The 21,538-nt window shown below is 29.0% G+C and overlaps 1 protein-coding gene across 2 annotated transcripts in view; it reads right to left on the bottom strand.

Annotated features, from left to right (window-relative positions):
• The window catches only part of LOC100207375 (uncharacterized), a 75,881-nt gene that overhangs the window by 40,130 nt on the left and 14,213 nt on the right, over positions 1–21,538 (bottom strand). For both annotated transcript variants that reach the window (XM_065805378.1, XM_065805379.1), the window contains 8 exons: positions 21,000–21,050; positions 20,790–20,864; positions 19,560–19,627; positions 14,316–14,397; positions 13,579–13,733; positions 13,167–13,430; positions 2,347–2,463; positions 2,191–2,263 (listed from right to left, as the gene is read on the bottom strand). In XM_065805378.1, the coding sequence (XP_065661450.1) occupies positions 2,191–2,263; positions 2,347–2,463; positions 13,167–13,430; positions 13,579–13,733; positions 14,316–14,397; positions 19,560–19,627; positions 20,790–20,864; positions 21,000–21,050 (885 nt within the window). The remainder of the gene's footprint in view (positions 1–2,190; positions 2,264–2,346; positions 2,464–13,166; positions 13,431–13,578; positions 13,734–14,315; positions 14,398–19,559; positions 19,628–20,789; positions 20,865–20,999; positions 21,051–21,538) is intronic.

Below are 21,538 nucleotides of genomic sequence, written 5' to 3'. Positions count from 1 at the left end.
ATTCAAATTTGGGAAACTACTGTGGAAGATGAAACATGTCTGCAAAAAAAAAATTTTAATGTTCATATAAAAATGGAAAAACTAGATGTTAGAATGCAGGGGAATAAATATGGCTTTGACATGGAAACTAAAGAGAGTGATAATTTACAGACTTGGTGACAGTATTCCACTGGGCTTCTATTCTAATGTTTTAATAGAAAATCAAGATTGAAGTCAAAAGTGCTTGATGAAATGTTATCTCAAAGAAGAACAAGCGTTGAACAACTAATTAAAGAGAACGATTTTAATGTTAAAGTAAAACTAGTTTTTTTGGAAGTTAATTTGCCTAACACATTAACATAAGTTTGAAATTGAAAATTTTTGTAAATAGGGAGCACCATCTACAATATTGACAGGTAAAGAGGTAATGTTCAGAACTGAGGAGATGAGGATTTTTTTTATAGTTAAGGAGTGCATATTAGGTTTCAATATGCTTATTATCCTCAAGGAATTGTTAAATTAGTATCAGAGGATTGAGAACTTTTTGGCAAAAAATAGCAAAAAATTCTGAATTGCAATAAAGTTTATCAAGTAGCAGCCAGCTAACAATAATTAGAGATGTTTTGAAACAAATCTTTGAAATTAATGGAGTTCTATCTCATGCAAAACACATTAAACTTCAAAATAATACTCAGCTGTTAACCATTATTCATGACATTGAAATAGATATGAGTACAGGCAATTGCAATCAGATTGCAGAAGAACTGTAAAGAATGTATTAAAGATGTGTCTAAAGGAAACAAAGTGAATGTTGAGGTTAAAAATTGACCTCAAGAAAAAGATGTATATTTGCCACAAAGTGCTCAAGGGTGCATGCTTCAAAGATACCTTGATTACTGCTTGTATGATATTTAAGGAATGTTATTCCATTGTGGAAAGCTCTAGAATGCATGATGACAATTTTTTGGTTTATGAATTTAGTAGACAATTACCAATATAATTGTAATAATGATTTAGGCAGTTTTTTTAATAATAATTTTGAGCAATATTTGTGGACTTTTATATAATATAAGTATAATACAAAAATGTGTATAAACCAGAATTTTTTTATTGAAGAAAAAATCATCTTAATTCAAGATTGATGTTTTAAACGCCTGGCAACGAATGGCGGGGACCTTAAAATTTATCCTATAAAATTTTTCATACTTTTAAATAATATATGTTGGATTGAATATTAATTACATAAAAGAAGTATGTTGAAAAAATTAAGATATGTGTCCGAGTTATAAAATACGCCACAGAGTTAAATTTTTTCTTTGCAAAGTAGGTCTTTGTAAAGAAAAAAATTTTTTTAACCAATTTCAGAAGATTCTGTAGAATAATTTCTTAATTTTTCCAACAAGCTTCTTTTATGTGATTAATATTCAATCCATCATATATTATTTAAAAGAATAAAAAATTTTATAGGATAAATCTTAAGGTCCCCGCCAGGCGTTTAAAACACCCAACATATTTGCCCAAAATTGAAATGGCAGGGACCCTAAAAATTATATATATATATATATATATATATATATATATATATATATATATATATATATATATATATATATATTTTTTTTTTTTTTGCTCAAACTTATTTTCATATAAATGGTCAATTTATAAATCGATTCGCGAGTTCAATTTCAAAAATTGATAAATTATGAAACACCCTAATATATACTCAACAATATACTTTACTAATTTAATGAAAATTATGATATACTTGATTTGTATGATATATATAATATTTTTATGATATATAATCATAAATTTATATCACCAGTATCTATGTAATAAAAACTAGTTTCAATAAAAACTTTTATTTTTGCATTATTTTGCAAAAAGTATTTAGAAAATACAAATTTTTTGACAACATCTAGCCATAACCCATATGAATAGAATTTACAATATACAGCAAATAGTGTTTAACAATCAGTTAATATAATGCCAGTGAAACAGCCTCATAACTGAAAGATGTGACATCAGAGTGAGAAGTGTAATGAAATCATTAGTTATTATAGTAAGATGTTATCATGATATTAAAACTAAATCATCACAGTGAGACTTAATATCACAATAAATTATAAACAATAGACATAAAATGTAATAACAATAAGGAGTCATTAAAATATTAGTGTTATTTTAAGTTTCATTACAAAATTTTTTTACCTTACTTGACTTTGAACGAAATTGATATAAAAAACCTTGTCTTGGGTTTAGGCCCAATTTATTTCCTTGATTGCTAAAAATATAATGCATTAAAAAATTTTATTTTTCCAAAAAACATTTTAAGAAAAAAATAAAACTAATATAAAAAAAATGAACCTTCCACATGCAAATAGATTTCCTGCATCACTGATAAACACAGTTCCATTACTGGAACATTGGACATTTTGAATAAAAACTTTCTCATTACCAAATGAGACAAGTTTAGGTATGCAGCTAAGAAAATAAGAAAAAATTAAGTATTTTTCATTACTGTAATTAAAAAATTGTGAATTGAATATTATTAAAATAATATTATTTAATTTTAGTTTTTCTACAAATATGAAATTATAAACAATAATTAATAAAGCCATTTTAGTTGGTATATGATAAATATCAACTAATAATGCTTGACTTATTTTACACACTCCTGTACTAAAATAATTATTTTTAAATATCTTTAATAAATAAATATTTTTAATAAATATTTATACAGTACAATCTCTCTAATCTGAATTTTATGGAGAAAAATAAAAGTTCAAATTAGAGAAATTTTTGAATTATAAAAAGTTTACTTTTTTTCAAATATTCTGGTCAAAGTAATAAATAGAAATAAAATAAACATGGTTCTGGCCATGGAGTGATCATTTGTTCATTAATCAATTTTGCTCCCTAGAAATGGTTTTGAAAGGCAATGATTTTTTTTAAAGAAGAATAATTCATGCTAACTGTTTTTTAAAAACTCAAAACATTCAAAATTTGAAAAAAGAATCTGATGTTTTAACAAACATTTTACTCTTAAGAAATTAAGAAAGTTTACTTAAAAAAGAGAATCTTACTGACATCATTGGTTATATAAATAATGCATTAAAAAAATATTTAGCTATATTATTTATTTAAAATAATATAAAACTTGCATTAAAAATAAAATTTTGTGTCTTTTTTACTGTTGTGGTTTTCAATTCTTGTGGTTTTTATTTTTTTTGTTATTTTTATTCTAATTCACTCCCAGCATTGCTGCAAGCAACCACTTTTAAGTTCCCAGCATTGCTGCAAGCAACCACTTTTAAGTTCCCAGCATTGCTGCAAGCAACCACTTTTAAGTTCCCAGCATTGCTGCAAGCAACCACTTTTAAGTTCCCAGCATTGCTGCAAGCAACCACTTTTAAGTTCCCAGCATTGCTGCAAGCAACCACTTCTAAGCTCCCAGCATTGCTGCAAGCAACCACTTCTAAGCTCCCAGCATTGCTGTAAGCAACCACTTTTAAGTTCCCAGCATTGCTGCAAGCAACCACTTTTAAGTTAGAAATTACTAGATAACAATGAATAGAGTTAACAGGAAAAGAGAAAAAGATGCAACTTTATGACAATGGGAGAGAGACTCAAGCTTGGCAGAAAGAGCAGGCCCAACTATGTCTACAGTGTGTTTTTTAGTCTTATCTAAAAGAGAAAGAGCATCATCAGAAGTTTTGTTGGAGTTAAAATTTGTAGGCCACTGCAAGCCCAAATCTGTAACAGAAGTGAGATCAGATTTAAGATTGGCTGCCTGTTCTAAGTGATCAAAAAGAGAATATTTATTGTCAAAACAGAAGTATAAAATTAAATTGTCAGCAAATAAAGCCACTTTAGATGTAAGGTTGTATGGAAGATCTTTAATGTATATAAGAAACAAACTGAATCAAGAATAAAACCTTAAGGTACCTTAAAAGTTACTGTAAATGAAGAAAAATATTAGCCTTCATTAAAGAGTAGCCTTAAAAAAAGAGTATTAACCTTTAATAAAGTAATTAGAAAAAAATAACTTTATAATCTTAGAAACTTTTCCAGATGTACCATATGAATCAAACTTATGGAGAAGACCGACATTCCAAACTTTATTGAAAGCTTTAGATATGTCAAGAGCAATAGCTTTTGCTTTTGATGCCTCCATCTAATGCATGATAGAATCTTTCAGTTAAAGCAATTAACAAGTCAGCCGTAGAATGAAAAGATTGGAAACCGTATTGATTGTCTGACAGTAAGTTATTACTGTCAGACAATCAATACGGTTTCCGATAAGACTCAAGATAAGATGTTAGAAATTTGTTATTCAAAGACTCAAAGACCTCGTTAATAATAGAGAGAATACTGATCGAATGATAGTTGGAGGGGTCAGAATGTTCTCAAGAATTGACATTCTGACCACAGTTGCCATTTTCCAGCAGGTAGGAAAACAAGATTCATTCACTTATTAAATAGTTTAGTGAGAATTGAAGAGAGTGTTCTAGAGAACACTTTTGTAAGACTATGACAATTAAAGAATGTTGTCTGGACCACAAGCCATAGAGTAATTGAGATATGACTTTAGCAACAGAAGCTGCAATTATTTGAATGTCTAAGAATGTGTTAAACTGGAATGGAAGGTATGGCCATAAGATTCAAGAGTCGAATTAAAAAAAAATTTTTGCAAATAGTTCAGCCTTATCCTTGGGAGAGGTAATAAGATTAGTCCCAGAATGAGAAATGGAATGTTAGACCTACCTTTGTAATGATACTGTTTATGAAAATGAAGATTATCCAAAAGTCTCTAGAGCCTAACTTCTGAGATAAAGTTTGCGATTTGGGAATAATGGAGTTTAGCAACAGACAGCACCTTTTTACATTGATTTCTTGCATTAATAAATAGGGGGTTGTTTTCAAGAGAGTTATTCTTTTAAAAAAGATAAAAAAACATGATAATGATTAGATATAGCAGCTGCACAAGAAGGTGAACACCATGGAGTAAAATGAGGCCTGATTTGGAATCAATGAGAAGGAATAAAAACTTCCATTTCTGCTTAGATCCAAGAGGTTATGTTTGAGGCACATTTATCAGCAGAGAGAGAAAAGACATCAGCCCAAGGACTGCCACAAGAAAAATAAGAAAAAGAATCCCAGTCAGCTTTAGGGTAGTAAGTAGTGCGATGATAGAGTGAGTTCAAAGAAGAAGTACAAGATGAAAGATTTATGGAGCTCATTGAATGGTTGGAACTACCTAAGGGAAAACAAGGAGAGATTGAACACAAGCTAAGGTCAAAGACAAAATACAAGAGTGAAGTTAAATCATTAGGGTTATCAGGAAAACAAGTCACAAAATCAAATGTCTGAGTAAGAGATTGAGAAATGCAGAAGTTATGGGCTTTAGTGCCACCAGAATAAGTGGTGTTAGAGCCTAGCCATTTGCATTAAAGTCACCAATAACAAAAATATTGGCAGAAGGGTAAAGAGAATGGGAATGGTCTGTTTGATCAGAAATTATATCTACAAGAGTTCAGTCTTAAGAAAAAAGAAAAAAATAAGGAACAAAGAGAAAAGTGATAGAGTGAAGAGATACTAAGCGGAAGCACATAAAAGAATGGTCAAAGGATACAAACCTGATTAACAAATAGGTGAATTGATGCATAAGTATACTTCCAAGCCTAGCATGTGACTATTGGAGTCTTTGCAAAGGAAAGGACAGTACTCATCAATACTGAGATCTGTAGAAGGAACAGCCCAATTTAAATTAGTCTCACAAAAAGCAAGCAAGAATTTAAAAATAGTATTGATGACAGGAAATACACTTCTTCTAGCCTTTGCTTAGAAAGTGAATTCTTCAAGGCAGCAGGACTTAAAAAGGTTGCACCGGATTACATGTTACCAGTAGCAGGGTGATCATGATGACCATTGTCTGAACTGACAGTTAAAAATTAATTGTATTTTTTAACTACACCTAAGTTATGGTTTTGTACTATTTAATTACACCTAAGTTGAGATTTTATGTATTAATTACACCTAAGTTATGGTTTTATGTACTTCTTATTTCAAATTCTTCACTATTTCTTTTCTGGTTTTAAAATTGATATCATTTAAAATATAAAATATGCATTCATACATATAATATTCAATGCAATTATTTAAACATTAAAGCGAAAATATTAACTTGTGAAGTTTTCAAGTTATTTTTGTTAATTATTTTAAATTATAAAAGTCTTTAAGATTTAAAAATGTAATTTAAATCAATAAATAAATATATATATATATATATATATATATATATATATATATATATATATACATATATATATATATATATATATATATATATATATATATATATATATATATATATATATATATATATATATATATATATATATATATATATATATATATATATTATTTTTATTTCACCACCTAAAGGCAAGGAAAATTAGAATGATATCAAAAGTTGAGCGACATGGTTTAGAAGTACGATTGGAACCAACTATCAAAGCAAAATTGTTGGAAACTTTCAACTTGATCCAAAACATAGAAGAATTTTAAAAAATGAAGATAATGCTGACAATGAAGACATTGATGAAGATTGCTGGTAGGAACAACAAAACAACTTAAACATCAAAGCGATATTCTTACTTTATTAGAAGAACTCCACACAGAAAGAGACATTTAAAAAAAAGAGGATAATGCAGGAAGAAATCATTCACGTAAAACAAGAAGCAACTCAAGACATGCATAGTACACATATGAATGACTTTAAACCAAAACTTCCCAGACAACAAATTTCGAAGTTTGATGGCACCATTCTTGACTGGGTACATTTCTGGCAACAGTTCAGCACTGAAATATGCTGAAGCTATGCTTTTGTAACAAAGTTATCATACCTATGCAAACTCTTATCAAGCATTCCAAAAGAAGAAATTGCTGGACTTCCTTTTAATGCAAGTGATTATGAAAAAGCAAAAATGGTGTTGAATCTAAAATATGGAATCACTTCTGAAATTATTTTTCAGCATGGTTGTGATAATAATATCACGGGTCTTCCCTTCATAAAATATACCAATCAAAAATACCATCAAATACATCAGTTTTACAGAAAATTAAATGTCTGTGTGAACACATTAAAAACATTAAACAAATTGGAAACAGCAGAAATACTGGTAAACCATCTAGATTTGAAGCAAATATGCTTAAACTTACTCACAAAAAATTTCAGCACCATTGAAACACTCTTTCCTTGCCCTCAAAGCACATGTTTGGAAAAAAAAGGACTCAAAAATGACCAAAAACGGATTACTTTAAGCGTCTTGAGGGCAAGGCTAGCATAAATATTTATAATAAATTTTTTTTCAGGGTTTAGATAAATATCTGTATTTTTGATTAAAAAAGTATGGTTTTTTTCTTTCTTCTCAAAAACAGTATAACTTACATTTTAAATCGGCTAAAAAACGTTTATTACGTGGTGTGGCGTTATTTTTATAACCTATTCAACAATTATATTAAATCTTTGTTATTTAGATTCATAATATAGTTTGCAAATGTATATATTCAAAATAAGAATAGAATTACTCATTTTATGTACGTTTATTATTTGTAATATTTTAATCAGAATAAAATAAAATACTCCTTAAGTTATGACTACAATTTTTTAATTTGTCTTCAAAAACCACACTTGGCATTTTTTTTCACTTTTTTGCAAAATTTGAAGATTTTATTGCAAAAAATGATCCTTATGTGCAGTATCAATGATATTCTGAAAAAAACTAATGTGTTTTAAATATTTAAAAAGATTTTGTAGAAGTTTCTTCTATAGTTTATCTAATTAATCTTTTTTTTGCTTGTTCGTGTTTTGTTTCTTCGCTAAGCAGGAAAGACTATCAGATAATCTTTTCTTGGTTAGACTGGTGGAGCTTTTCCCAGAAATCCTGAAAGCAGAGCAAACTCTGTCAACTGATATCAATGTGTTCTGTTTTTCCTCTTCGTTCTTTTTGATAATAGTTTCTAGGCTCAACATCAGAATCAAAAGATGAATCAGAATTCAAATCAGAATTGAGTTCAATTTCATAATTAGATTTTGCTGATCGCACATACTTCGTTCAACTTTTCTTTCTAATACTCTCTGCTGTCTACAAGCATAAAATAATATAAATTATAACGTAATGTTTTATAAGAAAAATACCACTTAATACTTTTAATTGTAAAGTATTACCTTTCTACTAAATTTCTTACCCTCTGTCCCTAGAATAAAGTTTCTTTCTCCTTCCTGATCTTCCAAAAACATCAAGTCTTCAAGCTTATCCTTGTCAGACCTTTTTTTGTTGGTCCTAATAATGTTCTTCAAATCTGGCTTGCCTACCCAAAAAACTTTTTTTAAGTAATTCTTGAAGTTTTTCTAATTTGTTAAATCTTTAGAAGAGCCTTTTTTTTTTTTTTTTAAATTAGAATACTGCTTCTCAAGTTTAATAAGATTTTTGAATAGTTAAGTGTCACTAACAACTTCAAACCCTGCTTTTATCCAGGATTTCTTAACCTTAGCTAAACACAGTTACAATCCAGATTTTCACATCTTTCAAAATTTTTACAAAGCAAGCATGTAACCAAACTAATTTTTTTGGTGGTTTAAGGCAGTATAGATTGCAGGTATGCTAGATGTTGTAGAATATCCATGCCTGTTGGAAGTTGAATATCTAAATGCATATTTGTTTTTGTTCATTATATTTTATTGAGATAATTTAGATCACTCTCTATCTTAAATATATAATATACATTAAATTGCTCAAGTTTCTTACAAATTAGAAATTACCTGTAACTTCTGGTTTAGCTGCTTTAATAATAAACAATTTCATTTTTTTATTAGATCTTAACTTAAATTTGTTTTCAAACTTGCACTTTTCGTTTCCTTTATACATATTAATTGCATTTTTAGTATTATAAAAGCCTGAAAAATACTTAATATAATAACGGGTGATGCAGAAGTTATCGGACAAATCTTAATTTCATTATTTGAGCATAATAATTAGTTTTTGTGGTTTTATGCGTAGGCATAAACGTTTTATAAAATATAAACTTTATTATTTGAAACACAATTATTTAAAATGAGGTTAAATGCAGCTGAACCAGAATCTTTTCGAAAGCAACTAAAAATGTTTTTTGTAAATAAACCTAATATTAAAAAAAAAAATCGTAAATCATTTTGAAAAGGAAGGATTTGCTCGAAGTACAATATATGATAACCTAAAAAGACTTGAAACTGTTCAATCGTTTTCTGATAGAAAGCACCCTGGTCGTCCGACATCCTGGACTAGAGAAAAGAAAGCCGAATTAACGAGACTTGTCAACAATCGAAAAGGGGTCAGTCAAAGAAAAATAGGTATTAAATTCGGTGTAAATCAATCGACAATTGGTCGTCAGTTAAAAAAAATGAATATTAAATATAGAAAATGTGAAAAGACTCCAAAATACACTATAGAACAACAAATAAAGGCAAAGAAAAGAAGCAGGAAACTAGTTAACCAACTCTATAACACAAAATCGCTTCTAGTCATCGATGATGAAAAATACTTTTGTTTTGCAGGGGACAACATGCCTGGAATTTCTGGATACTACACAAACAACAAAAAGACATGCCCAGAAAGTGTTCGTTGATTTAAACTTTTTACAGTCGCATATGAAAGGCGTCAGAGCAAAATTGAGATCAATTGCAGATGGTGGTGTTTTTTCATATAAAAAATAATATATTTTTATTAAAAGATAAATGCTTTATTAAAAAAAAATATAATAGTAGTTTGTTTTTTTATTTATAAATAAGTTATTGATGTTTTTATTTTGTCAGATAACTTCCGCATCACCCGTTATTTAAGTATTTGCAATATTTTATATAGTTTTATTTCACTTGTTAAATGATATATTACAACACATTATATCTTAATTTGTGTTTAATATTGCTACTTATAAAATTACAAATATTGTAGTTATAAGTTAAGAACTTATTCTTTTGTTTGGTAATGGCATTAAACATACATAAAATGAGTAATTCTATTCTTATTTTGAATATATACACTTGCAAACTATATTATAAATCTAAATAACAAAGATTGAATTTAATTGTTGAATAGGTTATAAAAACAATGCCGCCACCAAGTAATGAACATTTTTTAGCCGATTTAAAATGTAAAATATACTATTTTTTGAGAAGAAAGAAAAAAACCGTACTTTTTTAATCAAAAGTACATATATTTATTTAAACCCTGAAAAAAAAATTTATTATAAATATTTATGCTAACCTTGCCCTCAAGACACTTAAAGTAATCTGTTTTTGGTCATTTTTGGGTCCCTTTATTTTCCAAACATATGCTTTGAGGGCAAGGAAAGAGTGGTTTAATGGCGCTGAAATTTTTTGTGAGTAAGTTTAAACATATTTGCTTCAAATCTAGACGGTTTAGTTTTTCAAATTATAAAATTTTTTTTTCTGAACACCCCTATTGGTCCTGTTAAAGCTGATACTATTTGAATTGATCCAAAATGGCAGAATTGGGGTTTTGAACAGCTGATTGAAGCTCTATGTGACTATACCCTACAAAATCCAGAATTATCTATTGGATGACCAAGAAATATTATCAGAAAAGAAAACAAAACTACAAAACCTCATGGTAATTGGAAGCACATATATCAAATGGAAAAACATTTTCAACATAACGAAATAAAAATTATAGAGTGTGCTTATTGCAGTTCCCAATATCACCGAAGCCACGAATGTACAAAATCTAATCAACTCAGCAAGTTAAAAGGCTTTAGGACTGGAAACAACAGAAAAGCTATTGCAGAAGAAACCATATTTGGTTAGACGATTATGGGTCCAGGTCAAAGTACTTCAGGCTGCTTATACTTTACAAAGTCAACCAACGATTGGTACAAAGAACTATACAGTTTAAATGTACTTGGTCTGGAAGACCAAAGCGAAGGAAATCAAAACGGAGTATATGAAGAACAACTACAACAAGACTCAACTGGTTTACCATAGGAAGAACACTGGATTACCATAGGAAGAAGAATGTTCAACTCTAGCATCTTGTTCAGAAGGGAGCATCTCCAGATTACACAATTTACTGAGAAAGCTGGAAAAGAAACCAAATGATTTTATTGAATACAATGATATTATTTATGAACAATTCAAGGATGGAATTATTGAGTGCGCACCAATTAAACCAACTGGAAAGAGGATATTGTATATGCCTCATCAATCAGTGATAAAAGAAGATCCAGAAACGACTAAGCTAAGGGTTGTATTTGATGCTTCTGCTAAAGAGCATGGATCACCCTCACTCAACAATTTTGTTTGCATATTGGTCCTTCATTGCAACCTTTACTACTTAATGTTTCCAGAGTTAGCAGAGAACTGGCTGCTTTGGAAAAATATCTTACCAGATCTAGCACCAATACCAAGAAGTATTACTATTTTGGATCATATGATAGAAAATATAGAAATCCATGGATTTAGTGATGTAAGTAAAGATGGCTGCTGCAGTGCAATATATGTAGTAGTACATCAAGGTAACAAAAGTCACTCAAGGAATACTTACTGCTAAATCATGCATTTCCAAACGAAGTTTATCTATTCCAAGACTTGAATTAATTTCTGAACACATGGTAGCTAACACCCTTACAAATGTTAAATTTGCACTTGAAGGATACCTGATTATTGAGATATATGGTTGGCTTGATAGTTCAGTGGCATTACATAAGATACTCAATGACAATCGCAAGTCAAAGAAATCAATAAACAAAGTTGGATTATTTAGCGCCACTTCCCAACCAATCAGAATCCAGCAAATATTAGAAGTAGAGGAGTAAAAAAGAGAAAACTTCCTCAAATCTGGTTCAACGGTACAACATGGCTGGCCAAAAAGAATGAATGGCCACCAAACATAGTCCATACCCAAATAGAAGAAGTGATAAAAGAAATAATTGCAAGAAGAAGAACACTTGCACTTGTAGAAAGTGACAACGCTAAAACATTTTTCAGAACTGCAAGGTGGATCTGTTGATTACAGAAGGATTTACAGATAAACAAATATCTAGGTGAAATGAACATAAAATGGCAGTTCAACTTAGCAAGAAGTCCATGTTGGGGAGGCTTCTTGGAAGAATGGTGGGTTTGGTGAAACAATCAATACACAAAGCAACTGTGAAGACTTCGCCTAACTTTCGAACAATTTAAAGAGGTTTTGATTGTTATTGAGAATACGTTGAATAACCGGCCATAAGGATACATCGAAAACAAAATTCAACCTCCAGTTTCAACACCAAACATGATTCTACATAGTAAAGGTATTACTATTTATTAAAAAAATACAGAAAATGACAATGATCAAGAGTTTAACGACAATACGACGACACAAGCAGTAAAGTATATCATGAAATACAAGAATTTAGCGTGGAAAAGATGGACAAGCGAGTACTTAAGATCATTATAAGAAAATCATCAACACATAGAATATAATCAAAAAGTCATAGTAGTGGGAGAGATTTTTTTACTTAAAGGGGAAGAAAAGAATCAAGGCAAGTAGGAAGTTGAAATAGTTACTAAACTTTTACGAGGAGAAGACAATATAATTCGAGGTGCTAAATTAAGAACAAGAAATAATCAAATAGTGGAAAGACTGGTTCAGATGCTCTATCTGTTGGAAATTAGCTGCCAAGGTTCTAACGAGACTGAAGAAAACATAAATGACTCTAAAAGGAGCAATACCACATCACAAGAGCAAATAACTACAAAGCAAAGACTGGAACAAAAAGCAAAATCAAAAGCTAAAGAACTTATACATATAACAGCCCTTGATGCACATTTTGATGATGACTGGTAGATATTTTATCTTCAAATCGGGGAGTGTGTCATAAACGTTTAGTATTTAGTACGAATATTTATAAAATAATGCATGTCACACGATGACGTCTTTTTTCAATGAATGGGTTTTTCTTACGGCAATTATCTTGGTATCAAGGGAATACTTAAGTAACGTATTTTAGTTACAGATAATTGCCAGTTGTGTATAAATATCGTTGGTTTATATTGAAATATATTAAACATTAAAATTGATATACCTTAGCCAGTTAAACGCAACAAACAGAGTATTAAATTCATGACAATCTTTATAAAATCTTACATATTGTCTTCAGTGCCATGACCAGTTCTTCCATCAAGTCCACAACCCCAAGTGTAAACTTTACCATCTGATGTTGTAATAGCTACATGATTTGATCCTGCTACTAAAGATGTAATATCTAATGTCATTAGTTCATCAACAAGCTTTGGAGTGTTAATGCTTAACCAATCACCATGTCCTAGGCATCCAAATTCACCTTGACCACAAGTAAGTACAAGTCCATTGTCTGTTAAAAATGCTGTAAAATAGTTACCACAAGCAACACTAAATGACAATTAAAACTAAAGTTTAAATTCAAAAAAAAAGTATATTACTCAATGTTGACATAAATACAAAAAAATTTTATGAATTTATTATTTAATTTAAAAGCTAATAAAATTAAATTAATTGCCAATTTAAACAACATATTGACCTAATTACACACTTCCCACGTAAACTTTCAATTTCTGTTGGCTGATTACGAGGTTCATTATCTCCAACACCTAATTGACCAAATGAGTTATCTCCCCAAGTAAAAATACCTCGTTCTGTACTTATGACTGCAAGGTGACCAAGGCCAACAGAAACCTAGAAACCATATCATTATAACCATGCATTTAAATATTTTAGAAACCAATTTAGTGATACATGAGACTTCTTTATAAGTTAATAACCTAAGCAATATATAAATTAAAACTTAAACTATAATTTTGATTTCCAAAGTAATCAATCAGTCTTGATAGAGATATATTTTTCAGTAATTAATACCTGTATAATTTTAATCAATAGTGATATAAATTGTGTAACAAAAGCTTTAGCTTGATGTCTATAAGTTTTGTTGGTGTTTATAAGCTACAATAATTCTAATAAGTTACAGTTACTAACATTGTCAATAACATACTTATTGAAACCCGTTAAAATTTTATATCACTGTCTAAGTTACTTCTTTATCTTTTCTTTGTGCCAATTAGCCAATTCTCTTTTCTTTGTGTGAGCAAGTCAACTTATTTAACAATAACAAAATGTGTTTATTTTCATAAGTATGTGCTGTCTCATTATGTATTGTGCTCATAATGTTTACTGTATTGTAATTTCTATATTAAAATTTTTAAATACTTCTGAAAAATCATTCTAAAAAATTTGCCGACAAACTCAATTATAATCTATTACCTCAGTTATTTGAATTTTATTTGGCAATCCTTTCACTAAAAATAATTGCATAGTTGAAACATCCCAATAATAAAGAAGTGACCTATAAAAAAATTATGTTACAACTATTAAATATATTATGAAATTATTATTTTTGTTGTTATTATTACTACTATTACCAATTAAAACTATTATCAAATCTTATTTTCTTTAAAACCATTCTGTGTTTTTTTTAACTTTAATTTAAGTTATTTTTTATATGGAACTGAGATGTTTTTAATTTTACAATGCAATTCTATTTTTTTCCATTGATTGATTGGCTTGAGTAGAATACATAACATACTGGAGGAAATATACATACAGTGGTGTGGAAAAGTTTTATATATACATACAGTGGTGTGAAAAAGTTTTATATATACATACAGTGGTGTGCAAAAGTTTTCGACCAGTAACATTTTGCACTCTAATTTATTTTAAAAAATTACTAATGGTTTTTAATAACTATAGGATGTTAGTATGAAATACAGGAAACATCAGGTCAGGTCAAGTCTTAAAGGTCAGATCAGGTGTATGGTCTTAATAATCACCATGCTACTGGTAACATGTAACCCAGTGCAACCTGTTTTATGTCCTGCTGCCTTGAGGGATTCGTTTTCTAAGCAAAAGCTGGAAGGAGTTTGCTTCCTGTCATCAGTACTATTTAAAACTGGTCATGCCTATAGTAATACATGATTTTTAGAAAAAGATATTTTTTTCTTTTTGGGTGTGTTTTTTATATAATTGAAGGTGATTTAGTTATTGTTTTAGCTCACCTGTAATCTACTTTATAAGTATATTTGTGTACTGTCCAAACCTCTGGCACATAATCTTTACTACTTAGTTAGATTTTTCCTAATACAATACCAAAGTATCATACCTAATGTTTTAAGGTATTATTTGCAGGAAGTAGCCCCTTTTAATTATTCCTGGTCAGGTCAGAATCATCACGATCACCCTGCCACTGGTATCATGTAACCCAGTATTGCCTGCCCCATGCTCTGCTGCCTTGTAGGGTGTGCTTTTTAGGCAAAGACTCTGAGAAACAACCTCCAACTTAAAAATCTCCTGCCTTGGGGTACTTGGTTGAGTAAAGGCTACAGATGGTGCCTTGATAAAAATACTTATCTTGGGCAGATGTTAACGGCATCCAGCTATTGTGTTGTAGGAAGCCTTCTAGGCAAAGACTTTAGGGGTAAGCAGAAGACCACAAAAGGAGCCCTATATTACGACTTAAGAATAATTAATAGGACTGAGACAATTGCTCATTGCTTAGGAGGTTGTGCTCTATCAATGAATGAGTCAAGTTCTCTTTAAACTTAAATCATGCTAAAAGTAACCCAAAATATTAAACATAAAAAACCATCTCCACCACCTAACTGTTTTAAAATTTCTTTTACAAATGTTCATGGTCTGCAAAGCAACCTTCCATCAGTTGCTATTTGTGAGACCAATTTAAATTCTACTTTTCCTTCTTCATATCTCAGTGTTGATGGGTACTATATTTTGATTCTCAAATTTTCTACATAACCTACTGGATTCAGGCAGGAAAGAAGCTTTTATTCCTTCTCACCAGTTCCAAGCCAAGCCTCATTCTACTCCGTGGTTTTCACCTTCTTGTGCAGCTGCTATATCTAATCGTAATCATTTTTTTTTCATCTTTTTCAAAAGAACAACTCTCTTGAGAATAAACAGCTATTTATTATTGGAAGAAATTGATGTAAAAAGGTGCTGTCAGATGCTAAGCTCCATTATTCTCAGTTCACTAAACCTTGTATCTCAGAAGTTAGGCTCTAGAGACTTTTGAAAAATCTTCAACAGTGTTGTTAACAAAGGAAGGTCTAACATTCCATCTCTCATTCATGGGACTGATCTTATTACCTCTCCCAAAGATAAGGCTGAACTATTTGCAAAGAACTTTTTTTCTAGTTCGAATCTCAAATCTTATGGCCATTTTTCTTCCTTCCATTCCATACAGGTTAAACAGGTAACCCCTTGTTAGACATTCAAATCACTCCAGCATCTGTTGCTAAAGTCATATCTGAACTAAACTCTTCTACGGCTTGTGGTCCAAATAACATTCCTGTCACAGCCTTACAAACTTGTGCATTAGATGGAGGCAGAGAGTCTACGACTATTGCTCTTGACATATCTAAAGCTTTAGACAAAGTTTAGCATGCTGGTTTTCTCCATAAGTTTGTTTTACATGTGTATCTGGGAAAGTTTTTGAGATTATCAAATTATTTCTTTTACCACTTTAATAATGTCATCATAAAGGCTAACACTTTTCTTTATTTCCAGTAACTTCTGGGGTATCTCAAGGTTTTATCCTTGATCCTGTTTTGTTTCTTATTTACATTAATGATCTTCTCAACAACCTTACATCTAAAGTAGCTACTTTTGCTGATGACTCAATTTTATACTCCTATCTTGACAAAAAGTCTTCACATTTTGATCTCTTAGAACAGCTTAGATCTAGTTTTTTCCCTGCACTTTAACCCTTTAGAACTCTCTCCCATCATCATGTTTTCCTAACTTATACAACCTTTAACTTTTCAAGACTTCTGTCAACTGTTTCCAACTCTATTCTTTTTTTTCTAGTAACTCCCAACTTAATAGTGGTTGCTTGCAGCCTTGTTGAAAATGAATCAGAAAAAAATATATAGTAAAAAAAAATATAGTAAAAGAACAATATTCATATTTGTGAAAGTATTTATTATAATAACACCTGTTCCATAAAATTTGAGACTAGCTTTAAACTTGAATAAAAACTTAAACAAACACGATAAAAAAATTTTTTTTTGGTATGTTCTTAGAATTAAATATGCAGAATAGAAAAATAAAAATAAATTTATCACAAGACTCTATATCTTCGAATTTGATCAAGTCTGGTATTGGTACCTTGTACCAACTCTTGTATAGCATTTAGGTCAAGTCTACTGGCACAATAACAAATCCGACGCTCAAGGTTTGATATAGTATTTGTTTGAATTAGCATAGTGAGATGTTGCTAAATCGGGCCAAAAGATATACTTGGTGTCTCGATAATATTTATAAATAAAAGGTTGCAAGCACTTTTGTAAACGCTCTTTTAAATAGATCTCTTGGTTTACCGCTTGGCCAGAAGGAACAATGTAAACAGATGTGACCCCTCGAGGGGAGATTGCCATCCATACAAGTAATTTTTTTTCAAATTTTTTTCAAACATCATAATACTTAACAATGTCTGGTGTCAATTTTTAATCATTTGAATAGTATGTATTATTACCAGCTAGTGTGCTATTCGACAAAGTAAAGTATGACTCATCGTCAATAATAAATTCATGGTTGCGATATTTTGAATAAAGTCAACCACATTTTCGGTGACCCCAAAGCCTCTGTTCAGGAGTTCTGCTTGGTCTTTTTTTTCTTTTATAACAAAGAATAGACTTTTTAAAGCATTTTAAGATTCGTCCGAAGGTGCTTTTGCTACAACCAAGTCTTCTAGAAGCCTTTGAAATTAACACACCTCTTCGATTGTTAAACTTTTTCCTTAATTTGATGCGATTGTTTTGTGTATTAAGAGTAGGCTTTCTTCCATTTCCAGCTTTGCGACCCATTAGTTTATTTTGATCGTAACTGTTCATATATCTATAAATTGTAGCTTTTGAGTAGCCCTCCATCTTGAAATGGTTCCAAACAAAGTGTTTTCCATCTTCATGTTTTTTTTTATAAAAATTATACACACGACTTTTTAGGGCTTGATTTGGCATTTTAAATTGTTATCTAAACAAAAAGTAATCAGAGAATTTATATGCTAATTGAAAGAGGAAAGATAGAGCTTTCATTTGATACCAAATACTAATTATTTTATCAAGTTTACTAACTAAATATCGCTAATTCAAGTTAGTCTCAAATTTTATGGAACAGGTGTTAATTGTTATATTTTCATGTGCAAAAGTTTCTGGCCACATAATATACAATGAAGCAGAAGGATCTTAAACAAAAGTAAAAACATGTTATAACATACAAACAATAACATGTTAAATGTTTATATTTAATTCATAATTGTGGAAGTATAAACATCGGTCTGCGTAAATCCAAATTCGTAAATCATAAAAATTTCAAAAGAAGGAAAGTCTTTTCATGAAACTGTTATTATCAATAGATAAATCAACCGTGAACAATATTTGTTGAACCATTGTGGATATGGTTTAAAATATCATCAGCATAGTGGAAGACAAAAAAAAAATCTAAAAAATTAGATCATATCATTAAACGCAAGTCAACCGTGGATGTCAAGAAAACTGCTGCTGATATTACATGCAAGCTAAAGAATGAAAACCTACCAAATGTTAGTCATAGTACTGTGACTCGAAGACCACATGATGTGGAATTTTTTGGTTGTATTGGTATAAAAAAACCATTTATCAGTAAAAAGAGTAAGAAGGCTCAGTTACAATTTGCAAAGATCACCTATTTTGGAAAATCTAAGATTGGAAAAAAAGTGGCTTTCTCAGACAAATCTAAATTTAATATTTTTGGAAGCAATGATAGACAACATATACGATGTCCAATTGACATAAGAAATAATGTTCCTTACCAAATTCCAACTGTAAAACATGGTGGAGAAAGTGTGATGGTTTGGGGAATTTTCTCTGCTCAAGAAGTCAGTCTATTGGTCAAGATCAAAGGAAATATAAAAGCTTCTATTTACAAGGATATTTTAGAAAACAATTATTATATGTCAAAGAAATAATGTCACAAAATTATATATATTTCAGCAAAATAACGACCCCAAACACACATCCAAGTTGTTAAAAGAGTGGTTTTTGGTTTTGAATGTTAGAGTTTTAAGATGGCTATCTCAATCACATAAATTTGAACCCAATTGAACACTTATAGGAGACGCTAGATCATCAAGTTCAAAAGCATTCATATTTATATTTTTCAAACCATTAAAGAAAGAATGGCATAAAATTCCATCTGCTTGTATTACTTGATTAATTGAGTTGATGCCACACTGTTGTGCAGCTGTAATCACTTAGTACTGCTAGTAAATAAATAGATGAAAATAAAACTACTAAAAAAAGAAGAAAGATAATCATATTATGGCTATAATGTTATCAGATAAGACAAAGCAAAAAAAAATATTCCTAGAGGGGCTTAACTGCAAAATCAAATCAAAATTTTCAGATCATCTTATAATTTTATAAATATATTATAATAATTTAAAACATTTGTTATAACCTTGTTTTAACAGAGTTTAAGGATAATTCTTCAGCTGGATCTGATAAATCAGCATACTTCTTGAGCAACTAAAAATCAGCATTAACATTAAAAAGTGAATAAAAAAGTATTATTAACTAAAACGCTGTGTGGCAAAAATAAAAAGATTTGCGGCACACTCAATAATAACAACACAGATTTATTTGTTGCACACTCAATAACAACGACACAGATTTATTTGTTGCAAATTCAATAACAACAACACAGACTTATTTGCTGCACACTCAATAACAACAACACAGATTTATGAACTAATTCTCAGTCAACAATTTTAAAATTGTTTTACAAACTTTAAATTACAAAAAATACAATAAAATACTGCACCAATACTCTGTAAAGGTTTTATATTACATAACCTTTATTACGCTGCAAGTTATTTGTTAGACATAACTTAGTCTATATGACATCATTAAGTGTAAATGGTTCAAATAGTTTTATTCCAATTAATGGCGCCCTTAATTGCATTTCACTACAATGATATAATATTTACTATATACGTTTTTTAACTCAATCAGTAAATAAATCATTTTAAAATGGTTTTCTTTGTAATCATGCAAAGCTTTGCTGTTAAATTTTGTCAATGCTTTTATTATGTATAATATATTTAAAAAAAATTTTATTATGATTATATGTTTAAAATGCTTTTATTAATTATTTAATACTATTATTTTTTTCTCAACTATTTTAAATAAGAAGATTAAAAAAAAGTTTTTCTAAATTTGTTTCATATTTTATGTTTTTAAAAATTGTATAAAGTATATAGAAATGGATAAAATAAAAACTATAAAAAAACGAGTTTAACCTCTTTTGTCAAAAAAATGGTATTAATTATTATTTTTAACTGATAAAATACATTTACCAATTTAATACTTTTAAATACAAAATTTACCAATTTAATACTTTTAAATACAAAAACAAAATGCAGCCTGAGGCTTATTTGTTCTAACTTCATTTCTAATATGTTAAAAAAGTTTTTTAATGATAATAGTTCTAAAAGTAATTGCTTTAATTATTTCTAATAACTATATTAAAAAAAAAAAGTAAAATATCAAAGTTTTTTTCTAAATAAATATTAATTTAAAAAAATCTTTGTTTATTTTTTGTATATTTTAAAATAGTGGAAAAAAAATTAGCACTCAGGCTGCACAAATTAAAATAATTTAATAACAACAATAATAGAAAGTTTCTTACCTCAGGTAATCTATTAAATAAAATATCCTCAGCAGATGGTCTTAAACTAGGATTCTTTTTTAAAATGTCATGCACCTATAAAATAATGATGAAATTAAAGATTCAAAAAAGTAACGTACAAATATTGTTAACATTACAATCACATTATAATAAAACGATATAAATCTTTCTAAATTATCATAAATCATTTTCATAATATTTGAAACTTACAAGCATTCGAAATTCTGGTGAATAGGTTTCTTTGATTGGGGCAAATGTTCCCTAGGTAATACATTTTCAATTTCTTATTTTCACAACATTGTTAATATTAAACAACTACTATAAAACTAATAATATTAAATATATATATATATATATATATATATATATATATATATACATAAGTATATAGATATATATATACGCACTATATATATATATATATATATATATATATATATATATATATATATATATATATATATATATATATATATATATATATATATATATATATATATATATGTATATATTTATATATATATATATATATATATATATATATATAAATAATAACAAAAGCGCTATTAGACACACTCGAAATATATAAAATTGCTGTTTTAGATCAACAAAAAAATGTTTAAGTAGAAAAAGTGCACCTAATAGCGCTCTAGTACATATATATATATATATATATAATATATATATATATATATATATATATATATATATATATATATATATATATATATATATATATATATATATAT

This window comes from Hydra vulgaris, chromosome 09 (assembly GCF_038396675.1).
Source record: "Hydra vulgaris chromosome 09, alternate assembly HydraT2T_AEP".
Lineage (NCBI taxonomy): Eukaryota > Metazoa > Cnidaria > Hydrozoa > Anthoathecata > Hydridae > Hydra > Hydra vulgaris.
The sequence above is the reverse complement of the archived record's forward strand: the minus strand, read 5'-3'. Positions and strand labels throughout refer to the sequence as shown.